The sequence below is a fragment of the Hibiscus syriacus genome, unplaced genomic scaffold, assembly GCF_006381635.1.
Source record: "Hibiscus syriacus cultivar Baekdansim isolate YM2019G1 unplaced genomic scaffold, ASM638163v2 tig00110388_pilon, whole genome shotgun sequence".
Classification (NCBI taxonomy): domain Eukaryota; kingdom Viridiplantae; phylum Streptophyta; class Magnoliopsida; order Malvales; family Malvaceae; genus Hibiscus; species Hibiscus syriacus.
In genome coordinates this window covers 1,144,195-1,172,174 of record NW_024062718.1, presented here as the reverse complement: position 1 = coordinate 1,172,174, position 27,980 = coordinate 1,144,195, and the positions used below count along the sequence as shown (strand labels likewise).

Here is a 27,980-nt window from a genome sequence, read left to right as displayed (position 1 = left end):
TGAAGATTTTCACATTTTCATGGCTGGTTACATAACATATTATAAAGTATAACCCAAAACCAACATCTCTTCTTGGGGTCTGCTGCATGTTGTATTAGATCATTGGGGTCTATCTTCTTTGTTCACTTTCTCGTTTGGTTTCCTTTTGGCTTTTTCTGAGCCTAGAAAACGTTTTATCTGATTCCCAGCGGGAGAAAAATAGGAATGTGGGGTTCCTTCAATCTTTATTTTTATCTTTAAATCTGTCCCTTTTTTTCTTCGTTCTGCTATTTTACTCTGAAAATTCTCAGAAATCTCAACTATGAAAAAAAAGAGAAAACACAGCACCAATATAAAGAAATATCTCAGTGAGTTAACATCAGCCATCAGATTTCAGAAATCCTGACATTTGATGACTACCTAGGATATACTTATAATTCCCTCTTATTGCAAAACATCATTTCATGCTTTCTGCCTATGCATGTATATGTATATATATATATAACGTATGTACATTTTAAGTTTCTCTTTATCGTTTGTTCTTACGGGGTAAAAGAAAGAGACGTTGAAACTACCCAGAAATTTGTTTGGAAGCTGAGAAAGTTGAGTTCTAGTTTTTGCATTTTTTTCTTGAGGAGAGAAGTGAACATGTCTGCAAAGTTTGTATGCTCTTTATCAGATGAAAACCCAGATCTGCAGAAGCAAATTGGGTGCATGAATGGACTGTTTCATCTCTTTGACCGCCATCATTTCTTTGCCGGCCGCCGCATTCACAGTCCCGACCCCAAAAGGCTTCCACCCCCTGGTACTTCTTCTTCTTCTCAGTTTTTATAAGTGTTTCTTTTCGATTGTTTGCAAGAAAAATTAACTTGTTTCAATTCTGGGAAAGTTAATTTTGTTTCAAAGCTTGTTATGGTTCATGTTCATGCTTCACTCTTTTAATGCAATAATTAACATATTGTTTCAATTGTTACTTTTTTCCCTTTAATATTTATATATTTGCCATTTCTGCAACCTTCCATGGTTGCATTCAATGTTACTGTAGGTCAAAATAGCAAGCAAGGAGCAAAGCCCAAGATTGCTTCAGAGAAGATGCAAGTAAGAAATAAATATCACTTTTTAGATTTGTTGAGGAATTGAGGAAAATAAATTCAAGTTAATGGAGCTTACTTTGCAGGAGGTCAAGGAAAATAACATGAAGAAGACGGTGAAGGATAAACAAAGATTCTCCTTTGAATCCCCAAGAACCTCATTTTCATCTTCCTCTTGTTCATCTAGCTTTTCATCTGCTGACTGCAGCAAAGCATCACAAATCGACCGATCATCGATGAGCCAAACCGCCTTCCCTAAGACCGCAAGGCCGGAAATCTCCAATTGTCAATCAAGACTACACTCCGTTGATCTCCGTGATGTGGTCAAAGATTCCATATACAGAGAGGTCTATGGATTATCAATTAAAGCAGCAACCAAAGTGGGAGCAGGGCAGCATCAGACGTATGCACACATGGATTCGCCAAGGCCTTTGCAGTCACCGAAACCTGCAAAGACCAGGAACATCAATCTCAATGAACCGAGTCCTGTTCTACATAAGCTTGAAGATGCTCCTGCAGTGTCCTACAAATGCACACCAAGTGATGCTCGTCGGTTCTCTTATGATGAGAGGGGTTCGCAGGATGCACTTAAAACTAAGCTCCAAGATCTCCCAAGGCTATCATTAGATAGTAGGGAGAGCTCGATAAAGGGTTCGATGAATGGTAAGAAATCGAATTTTATTCTCGAAGAGCAGCAGAAAAGTAGCCAACAGAAAGAACCTGGAGGCCACCATGGACAGTCTAGCATTGTAGCCAAGTTAATGGGGTTGGAAGCATTTCCAAGCCCCATGCTAACCAATGGGAATCAAACTAGACCGATCAATACTAGTCAGGATTTGAAAGATGATCCCCTCTCATACTCGTCAAGAATTTACGAGCACAAGAAGAATTGGATTTCTGGTTCACCGAGAAGTTCGAAAACAGAACCAAACTCACCCCATTTGACTAATACAAGTTCAAAGAAACCGGCTGCATCTAAACGTCCAATTGAACCAGCACCATGGAAGCAGCAGGATGGAACTAGCAAGGGTCAAACGTCTGTTTCGAAGTGTCGAGAAACTGGGATGAAAGCCACAAACTCATCTCTAACTGTTTTTGGAGAAATCGAGAAAAGGTTGGCAGAACTTGAGTTCAAGAAGTCAGGAAAGGATCTCAGAGCCCTTAAACAAATACTTGAAGCAATGCAGAAGCATAAACAGCTATTAGTGACCAGAGGAGGAGGACAGGGTTCAAATTTTGTATCTCATACAAACAGCATCATTGGTGGGAGCTCAGAAGCACCAAATTTGAGAAAACTACAAAGTAGCAATGCAATTTCAGCAACAGTTAAGGGAATTAGTTCTCCAACACGCCTTAGATCCCCTAGCTTCGTAGTAAATCCAGACAAAATTATGGAAAATGCCAGCAATTGTACTTCACTGGTACACAGGTTAAGAAAGCTTCGTTCGATCAGCCCCGCTGATAACAGAACGGTTGACAAGCGATCATATAAGGATTTGACTCCAAGACCTAATTATCCAAGGGAACCTTCCAGTCGACTCCACTTGATTGATAAGGGTACTGCCAGAACTCCAAAATTCAACCAAACTTCAAAAGAGCCGTTTCCTACTGCTCAAGAAAATCCTAAGCTGGCAATGAGTTCGGAAACTGCATGCCTTAAACTGCAGAAGAAGAGGCTTGAATTGGAAAGGCAGTCTCATTGTGCCAGTCCAGCATCGGGTCGGGGCAGAAGCAGAAGGCAATCAAGCAGGCTACAATCAGAACCAGGCTTTCCACCTCGAAAACCCCGGCATAAATCTCACAATTTGCAGAGAAGTGACGACCAGTTGAGTGACATCGGTAGTGATATGAGAGATTCGAGTCAGCAAGGAGATGCTAGTTCAATGAGATCTGAGAGCAATATGAGTTCCACCTCCTATGGTGGCATTGAAGTCACAAGTGCTGACAGATCCCAAAAACATGAAAACAGGCAGAATGTAAGTATTCTTCCTTCCTTTTCATTCATATTAGTAATTTGATAGTTTGATCATCCCTAAACAGCTTATATTTATGTCATTCAGAATACAACAGCAAGGTCTAGTAAAGGTGATTCAGCAGCAGAACCTCCAAGGAACAACCTAGTCCGGTCTCCGTTTTAGATGCCACATTTTATGGAGACGAAACACCGTCTCCTTTGAAGAAAAGAACAAATTTGTTTAAAGGTGAAGCTCCTATATCCCTTATGGCTCAATCATACTTACTAGTTTCACAAGATATATAGAGCATAACATACGCAACTTAAGAATTTTGTATACCTATTGAAGGAACCCACTAGCTATTTGTTACAAGAGTGTCGGGCAGTTTGTAAAATTAAGTCTTTTATCACCTTCTTTTTATGGCAGATGATGAGGGTCTTATCCCTGATGAAGCAGACTGGAGTCCTACCAGTCTCGGGTTCACGACTGATTACCGGAAAGAAGAAAATATCCAACACTTGGTTCAGAAAGTTGTGAACTTGGGTTATATCCACGAATGGTCAATTATCAATGAAATTGCACCTGTTTGCAATAGTCCAAATGCAGACCATAAATACATTGTAGAAGTACTGTTGGCATCAGGTCTCTTCGATGAACCGGACTCATGCTTCATGGCCTACTGCCATCATCCGCTTGATCATCTGATCAATCCCAACTTATTTGCTTCCCTAGAAAAAACCAAGGCAAGCATTAGGCTTGTACAGGGAAAGCACAATGGCAGAAAGGTCAAACAGTCCGAGCTCATTGAGAAGAACCACAGGAAGCTTATGTTCGATGCAGTTAATGAAATCCTACTCAGAAAATTTGTGAAGGAAGACTCTTACAAGCAGTGGCACTTACCAGCAGACGATAGAAGACCGAGAAGACAGCAGCTTGTGAGAGACTTATGTTCAGAAATAAACAAAATACAAACTGCACCAAATATAAGCTTGGACGATGATGATGACGCTTTGAAAAACATCTTATGGGGAGAATTAACACTTGGATCAATGGAGTGGACTGAATGCATTAGTGAAATTCCATGTGTGGTTCTAGATGTGGAGAGGTTGATCTTCAAAGACTTGATATGTGAAGTTATCAGTGGTGAAGCAGCAAACCCTCGAGTGCACCCTGGCGGACATTGCAGACGACTGTTGTTGAAGTAGGACTTGGGATAATGTTTTATAATTCTTGGGGAGAAGGGGAAACAGCAGATAGGATCCTAATGTACCTCAAAATTTCTTCTTTCCTAAATTCTTTTGGGCTATAGTTGCAGAAGAACTTTGAATGAAACTTACCTTGATATGACACCTTATTAATTAAGAAGCCTGTGAAATACAACTAAGTTGCCATCTTATGTTATAGCAACATATATACTAATTTCTTTCCATCTGTAACTCTTCATTTGAGCTGTACACGATACTATCTACAAGCCAAGCATTACCATATAAAATAACTTGCTTTTCTCAACTATTAAAAAAGAATTGAATATGCATGAACTAACTTATCTCAATAATTAAAGGAATCATTATTATTTTAAGAGGTTATAGGTTCGAGCACCAACGAATGCAAGAGTAATTGAACATTTATTATCAAATGATTGAGAGTGTACTTAGAACATATACTATTTTATAATCACCTTTAACTTAATAAAAAAATAATTAACTAAACTTATTTAACCATTTCAATGATAAAAAAAATATTACTCTTGTTAAAAAAAATCTAAACTTAAGCTGTCAGATGTGATCCCTGCTCCATAAGTAACATCTAAAAGAATGCGTGTATGGATTGAATTAAGAAAATTCCTTTTTTTTTTTGCATTCTTTCACTGTTGAGTGTTTATTTATGAAGCTAGGTAGGCTCGTACAGTCCCAAGGCCTATTGATGTATAACCGATACAAACCTGTAAACAACCCCATTAATTTCCCTTCGCCGCATGCTGCAAATTTAGCCTCAAGACCGTGTACCCTAGGGGGCTGTTGGGACCTCAGCCCCCCTGATTAAATGGTGTAATTATCTTTTAGTCACTCCTAAAAATTAATTATTCAATCTAACCTTTTTAGCTCTTTTGTTAAATGAAAAAAAAATCACTTTTAACCCCTTCCAAAAGCTATTTAATTGAATTCATTTCCTTTAGCTTCAGCCCCAAAACATTTTATTCTTATCTCGATCCCTCACTACAAAATTTATGGATTCACTTAAATTTGTCTATGGAGTGAGTCAGGTACGCCACCTGATCTATGGATAAATCTTTTGCCCTTGGTCTTAGTAATTTGTTGAATTATAAGATTTGACATTAGAATAAGGTTACGATAAGGACGAATGAGATGAGCAGGTAGCATGTTAAACTACATTAAATATTTTGAGTAAACCATATACATGGTTATTTAATTATTATACTTTTTCATTTTGATCATCGATCTTTTAATTTTATCAATCAGATCTTCTAACCATTTAAATGTTGTCAATTAAGTCACATATTGTTGACATTTAACAAAGAGCTGACGTGACAGGTAAAAATTGGTATATTTTCACATTTAGTCTTCGTTACTTACACATTCTATCAATTTGATTTTAATTTAAATTAATTTAGTAAATATAATCCCTAATAAGATGATAACATGTGTCATGATATATGTCATCACGTGATTATATGACTTTTTTTCTTAATTTATTTTAATAATTTAGTAAAATTTTAATCCAATCAGATAGTGACACATGTGGAGAAAATGTCAATGTCCTATCCATTCGGCCAGACATGGATGGACCGAGAGGATGAGTGAGGGAAGTTGACCCATGATAATTTAAAAATACCTTATATTTTAAATTTTTTCTATGTATTTTCTATTGAAAATATATTTTTGTCCCATGAAACTTTTAAGTTTTGATTTTATATTTTTCTTTAATGTGATATATATATTGGTAGCTCATGTATACAGATTTGCGTTGGATAAGAACTTGCAGTGAGTGTACAAAACCCTAGAAAGCAAAGTAAGCAGCAGCTGTAGTGCAAGTGGAAGCTGATCTGCCAATATAACAGTTTAGGGTTGGTATAAAGCAATCAAACATTTGTACTAAAAAAACATTTGGTTTGATATAAAAATGGAGTGGGAGCAAGTGATCATTATGGTAGATCAGATGGACTGATAATTCCATATCATGATTGTGGGGCTCTTTTACTTTTCATTTCTCCTCCAAAAATGGACCAGATATTATAAATTAATTTCTCTCTTAAGCATTAGGCCATCTCCGATGCTCATCTTTGCTCTAGCGTATCTCTATCTCTACTCTAAAGATGAAACAGTAATTCATCTCCAGCGCTATCTCTATATTACTACTAACTCTACTTTATTCATAATATTTAACTATTATAATATTAATTTTATAAATATAAAAAATAAAAAAAAAATTACAAAAAATTTATTATGATTATTTATCTAATTTTAATGTATTTTTATATATTTTATAATTTAATATATTTTGATTTAAAAAAAAAACCTAAATCTAATGCCAGCTATAGTAACGCGCTAGATGTGGCGTGGTACTGTAACAAATCTCTACTGTAGCAAATCTCTACTGTAGCGATGTATCTTGCGCACGATTGAAGAGCTTCTTCATCTCTACTTTGGAGAAATTCTCCAATACAGCGCAGCATTGGAGATGCCCTAACTTTTCTTCTTTTTTCTCTCCTTCAATCTCTCTCTCTGTGTTAAGGACCACAAACCATGTATGCATGCTTCATGAAATTTTCGAATTGCGGGTCCTTTTTCACCCTAATTTTCTCAACCTGCTATTTCTTTCACCGTGACTTTATCTTGATGGATCTTGTGTGAGCTTGACACATTCTGTGCTTAGGGGTAATGAATCTAGTTTAAATGAATAAAATTATATTCGTTAGTTTATTTTTTATGATATTCATATTCGGTTCATGTTCGTTTAAATTTTTAATATTGTGTTCGTTTTCGTTTATTTATTTCTAAATGTATTAGCGCTTGTTTATTTAACGTTCGGAGACATGTTCTTTTAACGTTCTTTTCTGTTTGGTAACCAACATTTTTTTGTCATTTTATTTGTAAGCCAAAGAAAAAAATAGTAAAATTACATCATTAGTCTTTAAGTTCTTTAGGCTTTACAGTTGAACTCCAAAGTTTATCTTATGTTCTTAATCCCTATATTCACCGATATTTAAAATGTAAAGAAATAAAATGAAAAGGAGAACTTATCACGTAAACGAGCCTATAAACGAGTTAATAAACAAACTTATAAATGGGTTGATAAATGAGTTTGTTCATGAACATAAGCCAAAGCTACTCATTCATTTATTAAAAACACAAACATTCTTATTTAATAAATTTAATGAAAAACTCTATTTATTTATACTCCTACGATGGTACCTTAAATCCCTTTCATCTAATTTATTCGATAGTATATATAGAGAGAGAGAGAGCATTTGATATTGCATCAAATATTGATTATAATAATTTTAGCAGTATGGGATGCAAATCGATTTATGAAGATCTGATTTTTTTTCCGGTCACCCAATGAAGCAAAATTAATGAAATCGAAACACAAAACTCGATTGTTATCCCCGATAACTATAACTTACAAGTAGAAATGCCTTTAAATTATGTATGCAAATAGATTCAAACAGTACCTATCTTTCTCACCATCCCTCCTTGATGATCATTACTGCTTTCTTGTCATTTAGAAGGAAACTCCTGTTCCTTATCAGGCTGACCTCCGTTGCTGTTAATGCTCAAATGGAAGGGTCTGATAGATTGGCTTATTGAGTACGGTGGTGGAGGGTTAAGAGAACTAGGCAAGATGGTTTGAGCAGCCGAGCTGAGCATTTGGAAATGGTTAACTTGTTGTCTAGGATCAATCATTTGAGAACCAGATGATAGAGATAACGTGGATGGCAACGGTAATGGAGAAACATTAAAATTATGTAGATCTTCTGTGTGGGAAGAAGCAAATCCATGGCTACCTATATGTGATGAAGGAAAACTTGTAGGTTCAAAAGGATAGTAAGAGCCATATGAAACTGCATTACTTAACATGCCTTGCTGCTTTTCCTCTTCATTTCTTTTGTTCCAATCATCTTTCTCATTGGTCGTTTCCCTTGAAACTTGTTTGCGATTAGCCCTCCAGAAAGCATCAGAGTTCCAAAAGCTGGATCTTGATAACTCTCCTGCAGGATCTTCCGAATCAACTTGTTTGTCGGATTGGGAAGCACCAGCTGCATCTTGAGAAGTACTACTTCGAACCATTTGATGGTTAAAGGGAAAGTTCCCAGGTGGTGGCGATGGGAGTGGAGGGAGTTCATCGATTTCATTTTTAGCTGCATCCACCAACCAATCGACCGCCTTGCTGGGCTGATTAAGTCCGAGTCTGTCTTGAAGATCATACAATTGAATAGCGGTGAGAACTGAAAGCCTCACCCTTCGGTCTCTCAATCCTCTAATGGTGCAGACTTTACTATGTCTGTCTTTTCCCCCAAAGGCACGCGAAACACGTACGACTCGTGGATCCTTCAATCTTAACCATGGGGAAGAGCTAGATTGGCCTTTACTGCTCAACTTGGTATCATTTGTGTCGCTTTGTTGTCTGGGGGAAGAAGAATCTGCTTCCTTCGAACTTGCATTCATCTTAGGTCTCTCATTGTTGAACCATAAGGAAGGTGAATCCCAGTTGAGTGAATCCTTTCAGCTGCATATCATCTGAATCTTCGTTTAATTATATGATATATATTAATCTCTCAGTCGGAATTCCCTCGAAAAAAGCTTCACAGATCAGAAAGAAAGACAGAAAGTAGATCAATAAATAGAAAAGAAGATCCCAATTGTTCCTCAAAAGTAAAACCAAAATTCCTAAAGAGTAGAATCAGGAGGAGAAGAATTAGATTGCAGTCAATATCTACTAACTTAGATCACTGTGTGTACGTATAAACCTAATTTTCATATCCTTTTTCATATAGAAACTAAAGCGCAGACTACGCTTGCTTGATCAGTTGACAAGAGAAAGCTAAGAAAAGATGAGGATGTGAAGCAGATCTATCATGAACATAGAGAGATTCTCTAAAGAAAGAGCAGATTCTTTTGAATTTTAGAAGTCATTGAAAAAAAAATCATTAGGTATTACTTGGAAAATCCGCATATCAACTGAAACTTACAAAAATGGTCAGACATTTGAGTTTACCAGTTAATGCAGCACCTTGAAGCTTTTGGTGCTGGGCTCAACCAAACTCGCTGCCTGTAAATTGAAAGATGAAAAATGTTGTTTGCTTTTTTAGAATAAACCCTGTTGAAGTTCATCCACTTGAGAAAAAAGAAAAAGAAATGAAACTGAAGAAAGATTTTGGAATTTAACCGACCATTGTCCATGGAAGAGGCATAAAATTAAATAAATAAAGTAATGGCAGTAGGGTTGCCACGTGACACATTTCACCATATGTTAAATAGCCTATAACTCTATGTATATGTATAAACAGAATCCCTTACAATATAACTTTTTAATAATTTAAGACAATTAAAGATAATATTTATTCACAATATTTCTTAATTATTTACGACACACCTTATAGTTGCTCGAACTTAAAATCTCTAACAATATAAAATTTTTAAATTTTATATCTCTTTTAGATTGTATTAATGGTTAAATTAACAAAAGAAAAGTGTGAAACTCAAAAATCATACATTGTATAAAATATAGTAACTATATATATCATCGTTTCCTCCCTTACAAGCATATTAAGCAATCATTGAGACCATTCCGAGGGGCTTAATCTTGAGAACCAAAATAAGGATAGGAATTATCAAATTTGAGAAAGCAAGATCTAAGCTTAATTATTTAAAGATTAGAGAAAGCAAGAGTAAGAGAGGGGTAGTTTTAGAGTAATTAGATTTTAATAATCTCTAATTTTGTTACCCCAAAAACAAAGGGTATGTAAGATAAGAGGGGGACCAAGCTGCATATATTTGAAAAAGTGATAGAGGCATGCTTTTATCGACAACTACAAAAGGACTTGCGACTGATTCCCTATCACATGGGGTTGATGAATATGCACGCCTAGCTAGTACTCCTACTAGGGATGATGTTCATGTGACCAAATTTTGGAACCTAAACCTTTCACTTCTTTTCTCCCTATTATTTACAAGAAAAAAAATATTTTTTTGTTGGATTTGACTGCTTTGTTCCCGCTTCCCATTGCAATTTCAAGGCAATATGTGTAGTTAATGTGAATAATTTTGTATTATCGATCATTGACAATCCATACTACTGGATGGGATAGAGAATTATAGTTGATGAGGTAACGATTGTTGGCCGATGATCCTTTGTGATGAGAGATAAAAGTATAAGAGATAAAATAGGAGTGAAGACGGAGAAAAGTGGGGAGAAGCCCCTCTTTCACCCTTTTAGGGTATAAATAGCTTGGTTATAAGGTGGCTGATGTGAGACCTATAACTAAGATTGTTTTATGTGGGTTGATCTAAACAAAATGGTTATAGCTCTTGAAGCAAGTTTAACTCTGATAAATCAAATTAGATTACCAGATATCTAATCGTGAGACTGTAATCATATGGAGAGTATGAGACTCAGGATAAATCTTAGACGAATATATTATTTTTAGAAGATATATTCGAGGTATAACATGTGTCAGTATATAAATACATTATTAGAACTATTTTAGATTATGGTCCCGTCCATTACATATTTAGTAGAGGAGACAAATAAACCTGATATCTTAAGGTACCGGGAAATCGAATAGAAGAAATAGAATTAGAGTAGTTAATTCATAGGCTGCATTTGGAAGGTTGGAGATTAAACGATAAACAAAGCCTACCAAGACAGGTCGTTTGGTTAAGCTTGACAAAACTTGTGGCGTGTACACTGTGTAGTGTCAATTTGATGGTGTTTGAAACCCAAATAATAACAACTTCAATGGGCAATTTTATTTCTTTAGTAGCATAGACTAGTGCCGTAGCCAAATTCCTTTTCTCATATAGGGAAAATGATAAGATATATTGTCGAAAAAGAAAAACAGCCTTTCACTTGTTCAAATGATTAGGTCTGTAAAAATCATATCATAAAATATATGTTTAAAACGTATATGCATAAGAATTTTTTTTTTCTGGGATCTTGTTCAAGTCTGAATTTTCTAAATGGTATGAAAATGCACTGTATCTTCCAAGACAAGCAAAAATAGAAACCCAAGGGCTATAGGTCAAGAATGAATTGAAAAGAATTTGTCCCTATTTCTAGAGAAAGAAAACAAGTGATTTTATCCCTGTCAAGGCATGCAATCCTTATATTACACGATTGAAAAGAGATGAAAAAGATAAGTTCTACTGCAAATTTATATGAAAATTAAGATAATTTGACCTAAAAAACACAATGCTTGTTGACAGAGAAGGACAATGATTTTATGTTAGGAAAAAATTATAAAATTTTAGGAAGATCGAAAACGAATTATCAACAGAAAATTTATTAAAAAAAATATCTAAAATATATAATAATTTAAAATTTTTAAGAAACGACTGTCTGCATTCACCCCTTAGATCCACCTTTGTTAAATGATATGCATTTTTTATTACTAGCCAAATGCTTACTTATAATGAACAATATAGATCTTATTTTCCATTCCAATATATATATATATATTATTTTAAATATGATTTTATTAAAATAATTTGAACTATAATTTTATAATTATCACACCAAAACTTTGTAACAATTTTATCAAACCAAATCGTTGAAAACTTCACAAATAAATCTCCTCTTCTTGAGGAATTATCATTTTTCTTTTTGTAGTGAACTCATTATATTTCACAATTTAATAATGTGTGATGTAAAGATAAAGAATCTTTTATAAAATAATATTAAATCTTGATGATATTTTTATTTTTCATAAAAAATAAAAAATATTCAGTTAAAATATTTCACTCATATTTTTGATAAAATTTAACCGTATTAAAAATTTAATCATTTAATTTTCGAGGAGACGACCCACCTATTAAATACATTTATTCATAAGCGTTGCTATCACACATTTACAGTGTATTTGCACTCCGGTTCTCCCTATCTTAAAATTTATTATGGCCGAAAAGCATCGGCAGACTCAGGGGTTGCCAGGGATAGCCCGGGTAACCTCTCAAATTGTGAGGAACATTGATCAAATGATATTATTTTAGTATTTTTATATATATATTTTGTGATTTTTAGGTAGAATCCCTATATTTCAGATAAATTCTTATAGAAAAAAATTTTATACAACAAAATTGTCTTAGTGTTAATTTTTTCTAATTTTTTAATTAATACAAGTGTCACCTTTAATATTGTGCAACTCCTAAAAAAATTTATAAGAATTTTTTTGTGCAACCCCTGAATTTTTGTCCTGGGTCCGCCCCTGCCGAAAAGGCTGAATATCTAATTAATTAGCTTTTGGCTTTATTATATACAGCATGTGTTTCACAATCGGTTTTTTCCCATAATTTTTTAATTTAATTAATTATATTATTAAAATTAATATAGTAGTAATTAATTTTCTTGCCATGGTTATTTTTATTAAAAGATGATTGACTGATCGTAAAATATATTTCATTTTCATAGATAAATATTGAACTCCTGCATAATTAAGGATGAGTTAAACAACCATCACAAGTACATCTTATTGTTGTTTAAATTACTTCTAAATTAAGTTAAACAACCATCATAATTTTATTAAAAATATGATTTTTTTTCAAAAAAATCTCACAATTATTAAAAATTAATTTTATAAATATTTAAACTTTATATTTTTATTATCAAATAATTGAAGTGAAGACCTATGTATGTTTATTGTCATTCAATTCAATTCGTATTCATATTAACACCATGTAAATATGTTTGTTTCTTTTTTGTATTATTCAGATAAGTTTTATTTTTTATTGATTCATATTTCCTCTTTTCTTCCATTTTGATTTTTGACACCATTAATTTTTTTTTCTTTCAATTTTGGTCATCACGTTGAAATCGTCAGTAATTACTAACGATTTTGAGAGATCAAAATGTTATTTTATTTTACCAAACAGAAAATGACTTTATCAAATAAAATAACTTTAACCATTATTATTTTTTGAACTCATTAAACGATCTCAATGATAAAAGGGAGTGTTGTTTCTCTCTCGACATTTCAAATTCAAGCAATAACGTTTACGGTGTGTGTGCATTATTAATGACAAAAAAAAGATTCTAAATATGTACTATCTTTTAATCATCTCGTATTATTTAAAATAATGTATTTCTGTAATTAATATTTTAGATTTTTATTCCCTATTTTTTTCTTGTTAGTTCCTTGAATAAGCCCAATATTTATGTGCTCCTTTACGAACAGCTAAATTGGTTAAATTTAAAGAGAATGAAATGGCACAAATTAAGCGTCTTTAGTAAATCAAAGGGATCGATTGTTATTTTTAGATATTTTGAGTTTGAACACAACGTTTGTAAGGGGTTTTTAACGTTCATTATCAAATAATTAAAAGTCTTTCTAATGGATATTATCTTATAATCACCCCTGATTAATAAAAAACAAAATTGGTACATGAATTGGAAAAATGGTTAAAAAAGGGAATAATCTTTTTTTTAAAGCTTTTATATATTATTTTAATAAATAATTTTTACACTTTTAAATTCTATTTTTTAATTTTTTCAATTAATAATTTTTTAGATATTTTAGATAAAGATTAAATTAATATAATGGGAAAGGTTTAACATTATTTAAAAAAAAATATAATGTGTAAAATTTAAAATTATTGTTTTATCAGTTTTATAACTAATTACATTATGTTTTTTTCATCCTAAGTAAACGTTTAATGACAAGAAAATCTATTAATTAAATAATAAGTTCATAACACATTGTAGTTGTATCACAATACGGAGTTTACCTAAAATTCAATGAATGCTCTTTTGCCAACCGGATAAGGTCGTTCGAACTTCAACTATTTGTTTAGATTATTTTAAATATTTTTAGTTGGTGAAGCAAATTTATTTATAAAAAAAAAAAGCTGGGTATTGAATAAAGGCAATGCCATGGATCCTGTCCCAAACAAAATTTGTAAAATGTCATATTTTCCTTTTTCATAAATTAAAATTTAAATTAGTTCCTTTGTGTTCCTTAATTAAAAAGAAAAATTGTCTTTTTATGTTTTTAATTAATGATTCAATTAAAACTTTTTAATATAAAAGTTTAGCTTTGACAATTAAAATTTATTTTTTAAACATAAAATGTATGATATTTTAAATATATTTAAAAATAAATATATCAACACGAGTCAAGTAATCTTAGTGATTAAGTAATTGTTGTTATTCTTTAAGATTCCGAATTCAAACACCATGTATATAAGGATATGAGTGTTTACCGTCAAATGATTAAAAGCTTTGAATAAATACAACATTATTTACAAAAAAAAAAGTACAAGATCCCCACATAGTTTATTAAAACGTGCCGTTGGTAAAGTGTAGTTACAAGGGTTTTTTGCCATTAATATGTACACTTACGCCCACCCTTGTACTTGCTGTCATCAATGTATGTACCCAAAGCTACGAATTATATCTGAGATTGAACATCATTCACTCCCAAACTCAAAAGACGGTTCCTCTCTTCTGCTTCAACATTTGAACTTATGGAATCAGTATCTGGGCCATTACTTGACAAGCTTATTGTTTGGCTTGGATTTTGCCAGAAGTGGTTAACCAAGGCCTTGAATTTCGAATTAATGGACGAAAAGGCGAGATCCGACAGGAGGTCTTCAACAGAAGTTCGACCTTCGAGCAAGCTCACGACTTTTGACATGGTAGGCCTCAGTGTGGGGGATGCATTGGTGCATAAGAGTGCCACATTCAGCATCACCATCGCTTCCTCCGATGAGTACTCCGATCCCAAGTCAGGATCCACCAATTCCAATAGACTTCCCCTCTCCCTCAAAACATAAGCTTGTGAGATGACAAGAATCACAGAGATATGGTGAACATGAAAAAAAAATGAATTATATTTTCATGGCATTGAACATAAGTTCAGCAGGTGAAAACTGTCGTCAAACATTACCCAGTCAAGAAGGTAAACAAATTCCTCGTTCGGCCTGTAGTTCGTGTTGCTCTTTCCGCTAACGATCTCCAAAGCGACAACACTGAAGCTATAGACATTGGCTTTGTTGGTTAAGTAACCGCGCATTGCATATTCAGGAGCCATATAACCGCTGCAGAATCAACAAACAAACATAAAGCAAGTCTTCAGTCCATGGTATTCGAAATTACATAAGCATCATTGGCAATTTTGGAGAAAAATTTAGAATGTGATACTGTTAACTACATGCTGCATGCATTAGGATCATATGACTAAAACTAGTTCTTTGCAGACTGCTCTGGTGTATCAAATGCTCACCAGCATTAAGCCTGCTCTAGGATTCCTCTAAAAGTTGAACAAGTTATGTATACTTAGAATCTTACATAGTCCCGGCAATTCGAGTGCTGATGTGGGTTTCATCATCTTCGTTTAGCTTTGCTAGACCAAAATCAGAAATTTTTGCATTCAGATTCTTATCAAGCAACACGTTGCTTGTTTTAATATCCCGGTGCACGATTTTTATTCTCGACTCTTCGTGGAGGTACGCCAAGCCCCTTGCAATATCAAGAAAGATTTTTTGCCTGGTAGGCCAGTCCAGTTTCAGTTTGAGTGTAGCATCCTTCCCTGTTATTATGAAGAAAGAAAGGCGATCGAAATTTGACTGGTGGATTTCGATCAACTGGTTTATATATAGTAGATAACTAAAGCTGTAAGCTTACCGAAAAGTGCACGAGATAAACAGTTATTTTCAATGTACTCGTAAACTAATAATAACTGGTTTCCTTCTACACAACATCCATAGAGCTTCACAAGATTTGGATGCTGCAGTGCAGATATCATGCCTATTTCAGTCACGAATTCGAGATTCCCTTGCTTAGATTTTGATGATAGCTGTTTCACTGCAATAATTGTTCCGTCCGACAATAGACCCTGAATTCGGCAGTGAAAGTTGAGACTAATCTCCTAGGGGAGTATGAAGAACATTTCTAAGAAATGGTCAAAATTAGTATACGATTTGGATATAAACACTTACCCTATACACGGAACCGAAGCCACCCTCGCCTATTTTATTTTCAGCGGCAAAGTTCTTGGTCGCAGCTTTAATCTGTCTAAGACTGAAAATTCCTGTTTGCAGATCCAAGCCTCTCAGCTCTGTGAAGAAAGCAGTGCTAGATGACACAAGCAAACATTTATACAAAATGATGCATGTTACAAGGGCAATAAAATCATGGAGTTGAAGAAAATGTGGAATACCCTTTTCAGCAGAATCTTGGCCTCCAAGCCAACCTCTTCTCCAAAAGATACCTAAGATTATAAGGGCAAAAACTATGCTGCAGAAGCTGTCCCAGCCACCACTATCTCTACGAGATGATTCTTTTTGCCAATGACACTCGGCAGTTGAAAATCTGGTCAAGAAGAAAATTATACTCAATCGATGTACCATCGAAAATCAAACAAAGTTGCATCCAAGAAATCACTCAACTGATAACAATTTTATTAGAGGATCATACTTTTAAGTATAAGCTCTTCAAGAACCACTTCAACTAAACTGGTCTACATGGACTGAATTCAACTTACTTGGAACCACTGATATGGCTGAAATAAGAGGGCCATACATCCCCCTCGACGGGATGCCTGTAGTCCCCTTTCCACCCCAATATAAGTGGATTTTTAACGTATTGCTTGTCACGACTGCTGTAAAGTTCTTTACGATGGGCTTACCGGCACCACCAGCTGCCTCTTGGATGTTAAAATCTTTCAGCACCAGTACTCCCTACATTTACATCATGTAAACTCATATTTACTTGTTTTTCTTATATTACATCATGTATGCCAAAGGGGATTACTTACCTGAATATAGACATCAAATATACGTTTCCCAAGGTTGTAATACGATCGATTGTTCTTGAAAATGATTTCCGCAAAGTGCAGAGTAACGTGTAGTTCCCCTTCATTATGCAGAGTCCATAATATGTGAGAGAGAGGGGAGAAATACGCACTGTCGTGTAGAGTTCTGAGTGGACTGCAGACACATTGGACAAAGCTGAAGTGTTGGTAACAAGATAGTTATCTGCATCAATATCATTATCCATGAAGTTCCCGATGCTGCTTAACGCCCAGTGCTGCCCCAAGTAAAACATAGAAGCACCTCTCGGTTCTCTATCGGCTTCGTATTTGCCACCGCCGCTGATGTTTAGTTCCTTCCCCCCACAATTAATGTGGAGCGAGTATTTATCTGTTAATAACCAAAATTTTATTCGAACATAAAAGATTTTCTAATGAAGTTGACTGAGATCTTTCTTCTCCAAAAGTTGACTTACATTGACTGGATGAAGCAGAACATGGGAAGGTCTCAACATTGACTGGATGAAGCAGAACATGGGAAAGTCTGTTTTAGACATGAAGGCACAAACACTTGCTTACGATTCATTTGCTTCTTTGGAGTAGCTCTCAACCAAGTTCCTGGAAAGATTAAGATATGAAAATCGACTTAGTACATCAACTTATACATAGGACCAAAGAAATGTCTATAAAAAGACAACTCACACGCTGCCTCGAGGACACTCGATCGGACTCGTTGCTTCCCAGGTGAAATTGTTGTAAGATACATCTCTGTAAGTCAAGGAAAACACCATCCATTATCCACTGTAATTTCACAATATGTAACTCGAACATACGTACGCATTTTTATTTCTTTCCAGGATCCACCCAGGCACAGACCCGATGAGACGATTTCCAGTCAAATACCTACAAGAAGTAGCAATGAATATTAATCATAAATCTCATAATGTTGACAGTGGTATTAAATTTGACTTCCACAACTAAATTTCATCCTCCTACATGAAATCTGCTTTGGTCAGTTTGTGGAATGATTCTGGAATTTCTCCACTCAAGTTATTATAGCTAAGATCCCTGCAATTATAACATTAACAGCTTATGTAAATTTTCAATTGCAAAATGAAGTGGCAGCGATTTGTTTTCAGTACAGACCGTGGCTTGATGCTACTTACAGAGTTTTCAATTTCTTCATATCACCAATATATTCCGGGATTTCTCCATTTAGTAAGCAGTTCCTTAGGATCCTGCATTAGACAGTTTGATTTGACTCGATTCAATGAAATTATTTATAGAAAAGCACATAACATCAAATAGATCCCACTAACAATGTCTTGAGTGAGTGGAGATTATGCAATGGTGGGAAAAGAGATCCTCCGCCTTTTAAGTCACTAATCCTCCTAATAATCATCCACAATCAAAAGTCAGTAATGAAGTCAGATAAAAAAAATGTTTTGAAATCAACTTGAACTATCAGGGTTGCATACAGATCAGATAAGCTGGTCAAAACGGAAATGCTGGACGGTATAGGCCCCTCAAGAGAGCTACCCTGAATATGCCTGAAAAGGGGAAAATACTGAATTATATAGCAAAAGAAATCTTAAGAAGGCTATCTAAATACCAGGATAAAGTTCGAAAACTTACAGTTTATTAATGCGCTTCCATTTACCAATGAATTCAGGTATCTTCCAGAAAAGTTGTTGTCACTTATCCTCCAACAACATTATCCATAGTTACGATGCTTTTGGACAGCAAAAACAATGTTAAACATGTCCTTAAACGTCGGTGCTTACATATCAGTCAAGTTGACCAACTTGGCTAGCTCTACCGGCAGTTCTCCAGTGAAGGCATTTGATGACAAATGACTGAAGACAGAAGATAAGAGCTATGTTGATTCCCAGCATAAAAAAAGCTTTGGACTGGCCGAACAACTTTGAGGAAATGAATGAATTACAGGCTCTGCAAATTGATCAACTTTCCAATCTCAGGTGGAATAGACACTGAAAAGTTGTTTCCTTCAATAGACCTTGAAAGGTGAAATCATTAAGATACTTTCAAGTTTCCAATCTGTACAGGGGGGGGGAATCTTTGAAGCACAAAACAAGGGTTCATACAGGTTGGTGAGGGTGGTGATGCTGGTAAGAACTTTCGGGAATGGACCGGATAACCGGTTCCCCATCAAAGGGCTGCAAAATTGAACTAACATAAGCATACATGTTTATCAACCATGGTTAGCATTACGAAGGGAGAAACAGTAAGTTGTTTACAGCGTTTCCAACTTCATGGTAGCCCATTCTTGAGGAATAGAACCGGTGAAGTAGTTACGATTTAGGTCACTAAACAAGAAGAAGCAAAGTAGAATTAATAACAAAACTGATCATCTAGATTTGTAAGAACAGAAATGAAACCATCACAGTGCAATAGTTGAAGCTAGCTACGCAAAATGCATTTGCTTACAGCAGTTTCAGGTTTCGGAACTTGGAAAACTCTGGTGGTAAAGCGGCTGAAATGTTGGTAGCAGTTAAGAATCTGCAGAAACTTTCAGCGCCAAATTAGAATACCTTGACAAACAAGAAACACTGACATTAACTTTCAGCTACTAACAAACCCTGGATTTTCATTTCTTCAGAAATATTCATATCCGACACTCACATCCATCCAAATGATATAATAAATCACTGCTAATTTTCCAATATTTAATTGCTACATGCTGCTTTTCTTTGTTTAATTGTCCCAAATGAACACAGTAAACACAGTTTATAGATAAACAAAAATATATATATTTAATACACCGCCAGGTTCTATTTTTCTATATATTCACATGTGACTTTTCTTCCCAACCAAATATGAACTTTCTTTTAAAATATGACTAAATATAATTAAGTAATACAGTGTTTGGTGGTATAAGATAAACTTAATATTTGAGCTCACCCAAGGGCTACTGTCTGAACTTGGACTCTACTGCAAACCTAAAGAGCAGTGCATGATAGATATCAATAAAAATTATTTTTTATTGTTTTCTGAAATTATTTTGCATTAAAAGCATAAAATTTATATAAAAAATAAGTCATAATAAAAACACATGGTATCATTAAGTGCTAATTGAAGTTTATTTTATTTCAATCGTTGCAGTGAAAATTGGGGTATCCCATGTTCCGGTTTCCCAGCCTAAGAGTAAGGCAGACCCCACTAAACCCTAGGTGGAAAATTACAGTTAACATATTAGGAACCTTAAATATAAAAAATTAGGCTAAGGAATTTTTTTTTATAAAAAAAGTATGAAATGCAAAAATAATATCTATATTTAAATAGGGCAAATTACAAAATTTTATCACTCAACTTTGACATATTTCACTTTTGATCACTCCACCATTAAAACTGCATTATGACAAGGCATCTATATTTTAAAAATTATGAAAAAGTCCCAAAATTTTCTTTTAAATTTGTGTAAATACCTCTAAAATCTTCCTTAACAAAAATTTAACCTAACTTTTCGAGTTTCTTGACTTTTTGACACTAGAGCATCTTCTTCTATTGTGATCAACTTATGGATGTTATAAATCAAAGGTGGAGAAGGAGCAGACAAGCATTATATATGGATTCTATTGTGATCAACTTATGGATGTTATAAATCAAAGTCATTTTCTCCGATTTTTGGTTTAATTAATTCCATGAGTTTTAAAGAGATTTTGAGAAAATTTAAACGGATAGAGTGATAAAGAACGATAAGACAAATTCATTGATGTATGATATAGTCGGAGAAGACGCGGAAAACGATATATCAACGGCCACATGAGATGATATAAAACTCTAAAAAATTTAAAATTGTTGGGAAGAAATAGGAATATAGTCAAAGATGACTGATGACAACTGTAGTTTACCCATTTAATTAAAGGAATTTGGTGATGTATAAAGAAAGGAATAGGAGTGGGAAACCGACAGAATTGGAAAAGTTTTTGACAAAATCATCATTTGAGCTTTGAGACGCTGTGCTTCCACCAAGATTGAATCTTGTCCCATTCAAAGGTTAAACATTTGAAGTCATTATAACAATAAAACAATCAAAGCAGGAAGTTGATGAAGATTGAAGAAAGAGAGAGTGGGAGGATGCACATGCTTACAACGTGCAGGTGGTGTTATTACGAGTAATCGCAGGTGACACTGCTGGCTAGGGATGACAACGAGTATAATTTTATGGATTTCGCATCGTATCCGCTTCAATTAGGGCGGGGATGGGTATAATTTTAGCGGGTAGTGGGCGGGTATGGATTTAGAAAGTGGTACCCGTCGCAGGTGGTGGGCGGGTAATGGGTTTAAGACATTACCCGCCCCACATCCTCCCCGCATCTGCCCGCCCCACATCGGCCCGCCCAGCTAAATATCCATTAAATTTTGGACCATTATGAATTTAGGTGTAATTTTAGAGACTAACTTATAAATTCTAATATTGTATAAGATATAACATGTAATTTATCCAACTCTCCAACAAATAGCAAAGGATATTTTGGGTATTCTTGTCTCCACTGCCCCATCAAAATCTGTATTCAGTATAGGTGGAAGAGTAATTGGTCCTTATCGTAGTCGACTACTTTCGAAGACGATTGAAGCATTAATGTATGCTCAAAATTGACTTTGGGCCGATATTAAAGGTAATATTATTTAATTTTTATTGTCAAATTGTGCTTAATTATCTTATTAAAGTTTAGTTACTAACTTATTAGTTTTACTTTATATTATATGTAGGTAGTAGTAATTTAAATTGGAGCGCTCTCAATTGAGGAAATAGAGAATGATGATTGTACTGGAGTATTATATGTCACAAATATTGCCTGAAATTTTAGAATGTTGTGCCAAAAACAAAAATTGTGTTTGTCATTTATGTTTAGACTTTAATTATGTCATTTATTATGGTTTTATGTATTTAAGATCTATATTAACACTTAACTTAGATAATCTTTCGATTATTTTATTATGTTTCTTAATGGACATGTTTTTTTTATGTTTGTTGCTTATGTATAACTTAAGTTTGCTGTCAGGCAGGTCTAGACGGGTACGTAGCTAGTGGGTGTGGGGATGGATTTGAGAATGTACTCGCGTGGGCGGGTGTGGATTTAAAAATTTGTACCCATTATGAATGGTGGGCAGATAGTAGATTAAAAAATATTAAGTGAGTATGGAGATGAGGGAGGGATATTCGCATCTGACTCGCCCGTTTGCCATCCATACTGCTGGCAAGACGAGTATCATCATCTCCCTGTACGACCCAATTCCCTTTGTCAGTGCATGAATCCACCCCCAAAAACCCAATCCTTCTTCCCTATTGCTCTCAGTGCCTTCACTGCTCCACCAACAACAACCAAATTAATCCAGAAAGAAACTTTAACTCAACTTCAAACTTTGGGAACATACTTACCTTCTTGAGGATGAAGAGGAGGAGTTGCAGCATCTAATCCACAGCTTGTAAACCTAACCAATGCAATCAAGCATGAAATATTCACAAAGAGGAGGAGCTTTGGAGTTGTCAAATCAGCTCTTCCCATGTGGGATTTTCTTAGATGGAACTAATGAACTGATGTCAACTCCAATTTCAGCTTTTCAACTCATCAGATTCATATTCACACACAAAAGTTTCTCATTTTATTCAACTCCAAATTCCTAAGAGGGTAGTTGATGTGAAAGTAGAGATAGAAGCCACAATTATTGGTCAGGACTATTGGTCAGATTTCTTATTTATGGTAATATGCATGGCATACCGTGTGGAAAGGGTGGACCAATTTGAATTCTCTTTATAATTGTGGGAAAATATTATTAAATAGCTAATTCAACTCAATTGATAAGAGTCATTCATTTAGAGTTGTCAGTGACAATTTAATTTGATTTATTTCATTTTAATAAATTATTTGAAATAAATGTTGAAATCAAATTATCATAAAATAAATAAATATGAAATTCTATATTTTCAAAAACATTTTCAAAGAAGTCCGATTAGTGGGTTAAGGCAACTTCACCTAGTATATATATTGCAACGAAAAAAATTTTGTTGTTGAGCGGAGACATTCCAACACTCTTTAGAAGATATACAGACTTGTAACAGTTATAGTGCAAGACACTTCACCTAGTGTATTACTGAATTATGCATAAGCATCTCGACGTTTTTTGGTGAAGGTTTCTTTATGCCCTGTGAAGCGACAATGAAATAATTTTTATTACCATGATAGAGTCATTCTAATTATAGAGAAGTGAAGATATCTCAACGTCCTCGACCATCTAGATGGGGTAACTTAGTTTGTGGCAATGTACTGCGGGTATTACAGAGGCATCTTCATTCTTTAAGAAAAATATGTAGGTGTTTCTAAGACATCTTTATCTTGGTAGAAGAGAAGAGTTATATAGAATGCCTCTCGCTGGGAAAAGGATATCTCAACACCCGTTAGGACACAATGGAATCACTTCTATTTCTAGAACAAAGGCTCTTTGCCCCCTTAGTAAATCCATAAGTCGTAAGCTTGGGGTGGAGGCATCTTTACGTCTGACGGGACATCTCGATGGTATCCAGGGATGCATCTCGCTACGAGTGGTTAACATAAGCATCTTAGCTCGTCTAGTCGGTTAATGCAGAGGCACCTCAACGCATGTGATTACAGATAAAACATCCATACTATAGCAGTACAATGAAGGCTTCTTAATGCTATGACAACATGACGAATGATGTAAAGCACCCAATTCTAATTCTAGGAAACCCTGTAAAGTCTTGGTACTTAAATAGAGGAAGAAGAACTCTGGTCTTTTTGTGTACTAAAAATGTTTGAGGCTACATTGTATGTTAAAAGGAAGTTTTTTCCTACCTTTATATGAGTAGCTAAGTTTTACTCAAGCCTTGTCTGAGTCTAAAGTGAAGATGGAGATTTAACTAGTAGGTTTCTTGTAAACTAGTTCCTAGTCTGTAAAACTAATAAGGAGGCAACTTCTGTATTTATTAACGACTTCAGTGATCACTAAAGTTACATGTATAGCTTACTATGTCATTTATCATAGAGGTAGTTGGGGAGAAGATGTCTTAAACGCATTTCTCTTCCCTCAATAGTTGGGCGACGTTCGCTTACTATGCTGGTCTTCTGTTGAAGTTACCTCTGGTGATGTCATTGTGGGCATCCACAGTAGCAACACACATCGCTTCTTGGTGGACAGTATCGTCCCGAGGTTGGTGCTATCACATCAATTTTTCAACACTTGTAAGAAGAATGATTTGAGTGAGGAAAGTGTATTGCTTCATGTCCCGTTCTCTAAGAAATCTTCAACCGCGTATGCAAGTTCTATTGCTCAATTATGTAGGAGTCAGTCGAAATAACAAAGTACCCGTTTGGTCCAAGTAATGTTGTACTACTTAAGGGTGTATATTATCAGATATCATATATTATTTGATCCGAATTTTCAGATATCCGAAAATTTTGGATACCTAAAGTAATGATCCGTATCCGATCTAAAAAAATCGAATATCTAAAATTTCGGATCGGATATCCAAATATCTGGATCCGAATCTGATTTTTTTTTTCAAAAAATTCAAAAAAAAAAAATAACTGCGTGGTTCCATTCTTGTCAATGTTTTTTTGGTTCGATATCCATTTTGGGAGAAAATATTGATTCAGGAGTGCCAGCATGCTTTGATATGCCCTTTTTCAATAACCTCTCTGGTTCGCTCTCATATTTGTTATTTGCTTGCAAGTCATTTTTCAAGGTGTTCATTTTTCCGTTTGTCACCAGATATGTTGTTGGGAAATAAACGAGTAACAAGTAATTTCCCTATAGCCATATTAGTGAGAATACGAAATAAAAGCGGAAAAAATAATACCCGAAAAATTGATAACAGAGTTCAGCCAATTGTGCTTACTCTCCAGACTGTTGCATCTTACTAAAGAGAAAAAAAATTACAGGTGTTTACAAAACACACTTGAGAGAGAACTGGAAGATTTTGGGATGATTTTGAAGCTAAATGAGTTAGGGTATTTATAGTTGAAACTTAGAGACTAATCTTTGAAAATATCTTAAAGTGCAATGACTCAATTTTGCAATTATCCCTATTACAAAATAATAATTAATTTAGCAGCCCATGTGATGCCATTTAGCAGCCCCTTTTCAAATCAAATTTGCAGCCAGCTTTGAAAAAATCAAAGCAGCCGGCTGCCTTACCAAATTCAACATTGAATTTTCAACAATCTCCCACTTGAAGACTGATTTGATTTTAATCTGTCTTCACACCTCGATCAATGCAGCAGCATTTCTGGTCTTATTACTCTAGCATGCCAACTGAAGTTGAGCATAACTTCAGTTTGTCCGTAGTCACCGTCTTTGTCAACATGTCTGCCGGATTTTGAGCTCCACTAATCTTTTCAAGTTTCAAAATCCCATCTTCAAGAAGAGATCGGATAAAATGATATCTCAATTGTATGTGCTTAGTCCTGGAATGAAAAGACGGATTCTTTGTTAGATGGATAGCACTTTGACTGTCGTAATACAAGACGTTGTTTTCTTGTTTCTTGCCTAACTATTCCAAGAAACTTTGGAGCCAAACCATCTCCTTGTTGGCTTCCGTAACAGCGACATATTCTGCTTCAGTTTTGGAGAGAGCAACTATCTTCTATAGTTGAGAAACCCAACTCACTGCAGTACCTCCTAGAGTATAAACATACCCTGTAGTGCTCTTTCTGATGTCAACATTTCTGGCTAAGTCAGCAGCTACATAGCCTATCAGTATCGTATCTCCACCTTTGAAACAAAGTGCTTTGTTTGTGGTACCCCGCAGATATTTGAGGATCCATTTGACTGCTTCCAGTGTACCTTGCCTGGATTATTCATGTACCTGCTAAGAGCTCCCACTGCATGAGCAATATCTGGTCTGGTACAAACCATGGCATACATCAGACTTTCAATTACTGAGGCGTACGGAACCTTTACCATGTGTGCACATTCTTCCTCCGTCTTTGGTGACTGTTTTTTGGAGAATTTGAAATGAACACCTAAAGGTGTACTTACTGGTTTAGCATCTTGCATGTTGAACCTGGAGAGTACTTTGTTGATGTACTCAGCCTGTGATAACATCAAAGTACTCGACTTTGTGTCTCTCTTGATCCTCATCCCAAGAATCTGCTTTGCAGCGCCCAGATCCTTCATAGCAAACTGCTTCGACAATTTTTGCTTCAAGTTTATAATCTTGCATATGAGCCTGCAACGAGCTGTCATCAACATACAACAATAAAATAATGAAGCTATTGTCTAACCTCTTGATGTAGCAACAATGGTCTGCTTGGCATCTGGTAAAACCATTGTTACCCATGAAACTATCAAACTTCTTGTACCACTGTCTAGGAGCTTGTTTTAAACCATACAAGCTCTTCTTTAACCTGCATACCAGGTTTTTCTTGTATGCCTCTATGAAGCCTTCTGGCTACCTCATATAGATTTCTTCCTCCAAATCACCATGAAGGAAAGCTGTCTTTACATCTAACTGCTCAAGATGTAAATTCTCTGCAGCTACAATTTTCAACACCAGTCTGATTGTGGACAGTTTTACGACTAGAGAGAAAATTTCATTGTAGTCAATACATTCTTTTTGCTGAAAACCTTTGACATCGAATCTTTCTTTGTAGCGTTTGCTCCCATCATGCTCTTCTTTGATCCTGTAAATCCACTTGTTGTGGAGCGCTTTCTTGCCTGGTGGTAATTCAGCTAGTTCCTATGTCTGATTTGACATAAACGAGTCCATATCATCTTTCATGGAAGACTCCCACTTGACTGAATCCTCCACTCGCATTGCTTCATCATAGCACTCTGGTTCACCATTGTCAGTCAGCAACAAGTAGTGCAAAGAAGGAGAATACTGTTGGGTTGGTTTAGGAATTCTAGAGGAGCGTCTTAGTTCCGGTGTGCCTGGCTCTTCTTGAACTGCTTCAGGACTGATCTGAACATCATTTCCAGAAATCTCCTCGAACTCAGCAAATTCTTTGTTTCAGCTTTGGTATTGGAGCTGCTTGATTCTACAGTTGACCTGTCTTTATACATCACATTCTCATTGAAAATGACATCTTTGCTTCTGATGATCTTCCGATTTTCATCCCAAAACCGGTAATCGAACTCATCACCGCCGTAACCAACAAAGGCACATTTGTTGGACTTAGCATCAAGTTTACTTCTTTCAGCAGAGTCTATGTGTGTACATAAGAAATACAACCAAACACTCTTAAGTGTGAAAGGTTTATTTCTTTCTTGCTCCAAACTTCCTCTAGTATTCTGCCATCCAAAGGAACTGAGGGCCCACGGTTGATCAGGTAAGCTGCAGTGTTGATAGCTTCAGCCCATAGAAATTTGGGCAATCTGGCATGTATCCTCATGCTTCTGGCACGTTCATTCAGAGTTCTGTTCGTGCGCTCTGCTACGCCATTCTGCTACGGTTTCATGGGAACTGTTGTCTCCATCTTGATCCCATTGTTTGCGCAGAAGTCTCTGAATCTCCTATTTATGTACTCTCCTCCATTGTCAGACCTCAACCGCTTGACTTTCAAACCAGTCTTATTTTCCACCATGGCCTTCCATTTTCTGAAGGTATCAAAGACTTCTGATTTCTTCTTCAGAAAATAAACCCACACATTCCTTGTAGAATCATCGATGAAGGTGACATAATATAATGAGCCTGCAAGAGATGAAACTAGAGATGGTCCCCATACATCAGTATAAACCAACTCTAACTTTTCAGCCTTGGGTGTCTTACCAATCTTTGCAAAGCTGACTTTCTTTTGTTTGCCAAAGATGCAATCCTCGCATAGTCCGACATCTACATTCTTTAGATCCGGTAACTTCTCCTTTGAAAAAAGTGTCTTCATTCCTTTCTCGCTCATATGACCAAGCCTTTGGTGCCATAGGTTTGATTTTCCATCAGCATCTGCTACTGCAATGATATTCTCTAAATTTGATGTTATATAGAGAGTA

At 35.3% G+C, this 27,980-nt stretch overlaps 1 protein-coding gene and 2 pseudogenes across 2 annotated transcripts; 1 reads left to right on the top strand and 2 right to left on the bottom strand.

Moving 5' to 3' along the window:
• Positions 1-383: 383 nt before the first annotated feature.
• LOC120122880 lies at positions 384-4,449 on the top strand (annotated as a pseudogene).
• Positions 4,450-7,620: 3,171 nt separating this feature from the next.
• LOC120123019 (transcription factor TCP13-like) lies at positions 7,621-8,875 on the bottom strand. Of its 2 annotated transcripts, none has more exons than XM_039142038.1 (2): positions 8,812-8,875; positions 7,621-8,781 (listed from the first exon to the last, which is right to left on the bottom strand). In XM_039142038.1, the coding sequence occupies exon 2, from the start codon at positions 8,710-8,712 to the stop codon at positions 7,765-7,767; it is 948 nt and encodes a 315-aa protein (XP_038997969.1). In that variant the 5' UTR covers positions 8,713-8,781; positions 8,812-8,875; the 3' UTR covers positions 7,621-7,764. The 2 variants fall into 2 exon arrangements, with proteins under 2 accessions (XP_038997969.1, XP_038997968.1); XM_039142037.1 differs by having other exon boundaries at positions 7,621-8,775; positions 8,806-8,871.
• A 6,107-nt stretch (positions 8,876-14,982) lies between these two features.
• On the bottom strand, positions 14,983-19,608 carry LOC120122937 (annotated as a pseudogene).
• Positions 19,609-27,980: the final 8,372 nt, after the last annotated feature.